Consider the following 4684-nt stretch of genomic DNA (forward strand, 5'->3'; position numbering starts at 1 on the left):
TGAAGGTCTGGCTCAGCTCCTCGGGGTAGCGGTACTGGCAGTACCACAGGGACCAGCCCTCGCGGTCAAAGTGCTCCCAGAAATGCGGCAGCGCCACCGACAGCGTGTCCTCGTTGGAGTACTTGCGCTTGAACTCGTCCAGGACAAACGGACTGGGACAGACGGACACTGAGTGACCCCAGGGTGACCCCTGACCCCTGAGGGTGACCCCTGACCCCCCAGAGTGACCCCTGACCCCCACAGTGACCCCAAACCCCCACAGTGACCCCAAACCCCGCGGTGTCCCCAGCGTGTCCTCGTTGGAGTACTTGCGCTTGAACTCGTCCAGGACAAACGGACTGGGACAGACGTGGGGACACACGGACACTCTGAGTGACCCCCAGGTGTCCCCTGACCCTCTCAGGTGTGCCCCAGGTGTGTCCCCAATCCCCCAGGTGTGTCCTGGTCCCCCCCAGGTGGGCCCCAGGTGTGCCCAGGTGTCCCTCACCCCCTGCGCAGGTGTGCAAAGGGGTCCTTGGCCTTGGGCTCGGCCGCCAGGACCCCCAGGTGTGTCCTGGTCCCCCCCAGGTGGGCCCCAGGTGTGCCCAGGTGTCCCTCACCCCCTGCGCAGGTGTGCAAAGGGGTCCTTGGCCTTGGGCTCGGCCGCCAGGACCCCCAGGTGTGTCCTGGTCCCCCCCAGGTGGGCCCCAGGTGTGCCCAGGTGTCCCTCACCCCCTGCGCAGGTGTGCAAAGGGGTCCTTGGCCTTGGGCTCGGCCGCCAGGACCCCCAGGTGTGTCCTGGTCCCCCCCAGGTGGGCCCCAGGTGTGCCCAGGTGTCCCTCACCCCCTGCGCAGGTGTGCAAAGGGGTCCTTGGCCTTGGGCTCGGCCGCCAGGACCCCCAGGTGTGTCCTGGTCCCCCCCAGGTGGGCCCCAGGTGTGCCCAGGTGTCCCTCACCCCCTGCGCAGGTGTGCAAAGGGGTCCTTGGCCTTGGGCTCGGCCGCCAGGACCCCCAGGTGTGTCCTGGTCCCCCCCAGGTGGGCCCCAGGTGTGCCCAGGTGTCCCTCACCCCCTGCGCAGGTGTGCAAAGGGGTCCTTGGCCTTGGGCTCGGCCGCCAGGACCCCCAGGTGTGTCCTGGTCCCCCCCAGGTGGGCCCCAGGTGTGCCCAGGTGTCCCTCACCCCCTGCGCAGGTGTGCAAAGGGGTCCTTGGCCTTGGGCTCGGCCGCCAGGACCCCCAGGTGTGTCCTGGTCCCCCCCAGGTGGGCCCCAGGTGTGCCCAGGTGTCCCTCACCCCCTGCGCAGGTGTGCAAAGGGGTCCTTGGCCTTGGGCTCGGCCGCCAGGACCCCCAGGTGTGTCCTGGTCCCCCCCAGGTGGGCCCCAGGTGTGCCCAGGTGTCCCTCACCCCCTGCGCAGGTGTGCAAAGGGGTCCTTGGCCTTGGGCTCGGCCGCCAGGACCCCCAGGTGTGTCCTGGTCCCCCCCAGGTGGGCCCCAGGTGTGCCCAGGTGTCCCTCACCCCCTGCGCAGGTGTGCAAAGGGGTCCTTGGCCTTGGGCTCGGCCGCCAGGACCCCCAGGTGTGTCCTGGTCCCCCCCAGGTGGGCCCCAGGTGTGCCCAGGTGTCCCTCACCCCCTGCGCAGGTGTGCAAAGGGGTCCTTGGCCTTGGGCTCGGCCGCCAGGACCCCCAGGTGTGTCCTGGTCCCCCCCAGGTGGGCCCCAGGTGTGCCCAGGTGTCCCTCACCCCCTGCGCAGGTGTGCAAAGGGGTCCTTGGCCTTGGGCTCGGCCGCCAGGACCCCCAGGTGTGTCCTGGTCCCCCCCAGGTGGGCCCCAGGTGTGCCCAGGTGTCCCTCACCCCCTGCGCAGGTGTGCAAAGGGGTCCTTGGCCTTGGGCTCGGCCGCCAGGACCCCCAGGTGTGTCCTGGTCCCCCCCAGGTGGGCCCCAGGTGTGCCCAGGTGTCCCTCACCCCCTGCGCAGGTGTGCAAAGGGGTCCTTGGCCTTGGGCTCGGCCGCCAGGACCCCCAGGTGTGTCCTGGTCCCCCCCAGGTGGGCCCCAGGTGTGCCCAGGTGTCCCTCACCCCCTGCGCAGGTGTGCAAAGGGGTCCTTGGCCTTGGGCTCGGCCGCCAGGACCCCCAGGTGTGTCCCCAGTCCCCCAGGTGTGTCAGGTGTGTCTCAGACCCCCCCAGGTGTGTCCTGGTCCCCCCCAGGTGTGCCCCAGGTGTGCCCAGGTGTGCCTCACCTCCTGGGCAGGTGTGCAAAGGGGTCCTTGGCCTTGGGCTCGGCCGCCAGCACCTGCTCGCACTCGTCCAGCTCCTCCTGGGGGGGCGCGCGCCGCTCCTCCCTCCGGGGGGGCTCCTTCTCCCTCTCCCTCTCCCTCTCCCTCTCCCTCTTCTCCTTCCTGGGGGGCTCCTTCTCCCTCCGGGGGGGCTCCTTCTCCTTCTCCTTCCGGGCCTGGCTCTCCGCAAACTTCTTGGCTTTTTTCACCCCAAAAAAAATAAAATTTTGGTTAATTTTGGGGGTTTTTTCAAGGGGAAAATGGGGATTTTTGGAGCGGGTTTTGAATTAAGGGGAAATGGGGTTTTTAAGTTAGAAAAGGGTTTGGGATTTGTGTGAAATTCAGGGGTTTTAGCTCAAAAATGCTGGTTTAATTTACTCTAAAATTAGTATTTTCTACCTCAAAAAAATCCTTTGGAATTTAGCCTAAATTTCCCCTTTTTTAACTCAAAAAATCCTTTTTAATTTACCCTAAAATTCCCCTTTTCTACCTCAAAACCTCTCTTTTAAATTACCCCAAAATTCCCCTTTTTTACCTCAAAAAATCCTTTTTAATTTACCCTAAAATTCCCCTTTTCTACCTCAAAACCTCTCTTTTAAATTACCCCAAAATTCCCCTTTTTTACCTCAAAAAATCCTTTTTAATTTACCCTAAAATTCCCCTTTTCTACCTCAAAACCTCTCTTTTAAATTACCCCAAAATTCCCCTTTTTTACCTCAAAAAATCCTTTTTAATTTACCCTAAAATTCCCCTTTTCTACCTCAAAACCTCTCTTTTAAATTACCCCAAAATTCCCCTTTTTTACCTCAAAAAATCCTTTTTAATTTACCCTAAAATTCCCCTTTTCTACCTCAAAACCTCTCTTTTAAATTACCCCAAAATTCCCCTTTTTTACCTCAAAAAATCCTTTTTAATTTACCCTAAAATTCCCCTTTTCTACCTCAAAACCTCTCTTTTAAATTACCCCAAAATTCCCCTTTTTTACCTCAAAAAATCCTTTTTAATTTACCCTAAAATTCCCCTTTTCTACCTCAAAACCTCTCTTTTAAATTACCCCAAAATTCCCCTTTTTTACCTCAAAAAATCCTTTTTAATTTACCCTAAAATTCCCCTTTTCTACCTCAAAACCTCTCTTTTAAATTACCCCAAAATTCCCCTTTTTTACCTCAAAAAATCCTTTTTAATTTACCCTAAAATTCCCCTTTTCTACCTCAAAACCTCTCTTTTAAATTACCCCAAAATTCCCCTTTTTTACCTCAAAAAATCCTTTTTAATTTACCCTAAAATTCCCCTTTTCTACCTCAAAACCTCTCTTTTAAATTACCCCAAAATTCCCCTTTAGGTGTGTCAGGTGTGTCTCAGACCCCCCCAGGTGTGTCCTGGTCCCCCCCAGGTGTGCCCCAGGTGTGCCCAGGTGTGCCTCACCTCCTGGGCAGGTGTGCAAAGGGGTCCTTGGCCTTGGGCTCGGCCGCCAGCACCTGCTCGCACTCGTCCAGCTCCTCCTGGGGGGGCGCGCGCCGCTCCTCCCTCCGGGGGGGCTCCTTCTCCCTCTCCCTCTCCCTCTCCCTCTCCCTCTTCTCCTTCCTGGGGGGCTCCTTCTCCCTCCGGGGGGGCTCCTTCTCCTTCTCCTTCCGGGCCTGGCTCTCCGCAAACTTCTTGGCTTTTTTCACCCCAAAAAAAATAAAATTTTGGTTAATTTTGGGGGTTTTTTCAAGGGGAAAATGGGGATTTTTGGAGCGGGTTTTGAATTAAGGGGAAATGGGGTTTTTAAGTTAGAAAAGGGTTTGGGATTTGTGTGAAATTCAGGGGTTTTAGCTCAAAAATGCTGGTTTAATTTACTCTAAAATTAGTATTTTCTACCTCAAAAAAATCCTTTGGAATTTAGCCTAAATTTCCCCTTTTATAACTCAAAAAATCCTTTTTAATTTACCCTAAAATTCCCCTTTTCTACCTCAAAACCTCTCTTTTAAATTACCCCAAAATTCCCCTTTTTTACCTCAAAAAATCCTTTTTAATTTACCCTAAAATTCCCCTTTTTTACCTAAAAAAACCCATTTGAATTTACCCTAAAATTCCCCTTTTCTATCTCAAAACCTCTCTTTTAAATTACCCCAAAATTCCCCTTTTTTACCTCAAAAAATCCTTTTTAATTTACCCTAAAATTCCCCTTTTCTACCTCAAAACCTCTCTTTTAAATGACCCCAAAATTCCCCTTTTTTAACTCAAAACCTCTCTTTTAATTTACCCCAAAATTCCCCTTTTTTACCTCAAAAAATCCCTTTTAAATTACCCTAAAATTCCCCTTTTCTACCTCAAAAAACCCATTTTAAATTACCCTAAAATTCCCCTTTTCTACCTCAAAAAACCCATTTTAATTTACCCTAAAATTAATCTTTTTACCTCAAAAAATCCCTTTTAAATTACCCCAAAA

The 4684-nt window shown here is 54.2% G+C and overlaps 1 protein-coding gene across 1 annotated transcript; it reads right to left on the minus strand.

The window, feature by feature from the left end:
• Window positions 1-4: 4 nt before the first annotated feature.
• Window positions 5-2452, minus strand: LOC121342764 (elongation factor 1-gamma-like; the record flags this gene model as incomplete). Its single annotated transcript, XM_041417417.1, has 2 exons — window positions 5-152; window positions 2218-2452. Coding segments are annotated over 2 exons (383 nt in total), but the record flags the coding sequence as incomplete, so codon positions are not given.
• Between the last annotated feature and the right edge of the window lie 2232 nt (window positions 2453-4684).

This window comes from Onychostruthus taczanowskii, unplaced genomic scaffold (genome assembly GCF_017590055.1).
Source record: "Onychostruthus taczanowskii isolate IOZ18803 unplaced genomic scaffold, ASM1759005v1 scaffold1060, whole genome shotgun sequence".
NCBI classification, from domain to species: Eukaryota; Metazoa; Chordata; class Aves; order Passeriformes; family Passeridae; genus Onychostruthus; species Onychostruthus taczanowskii.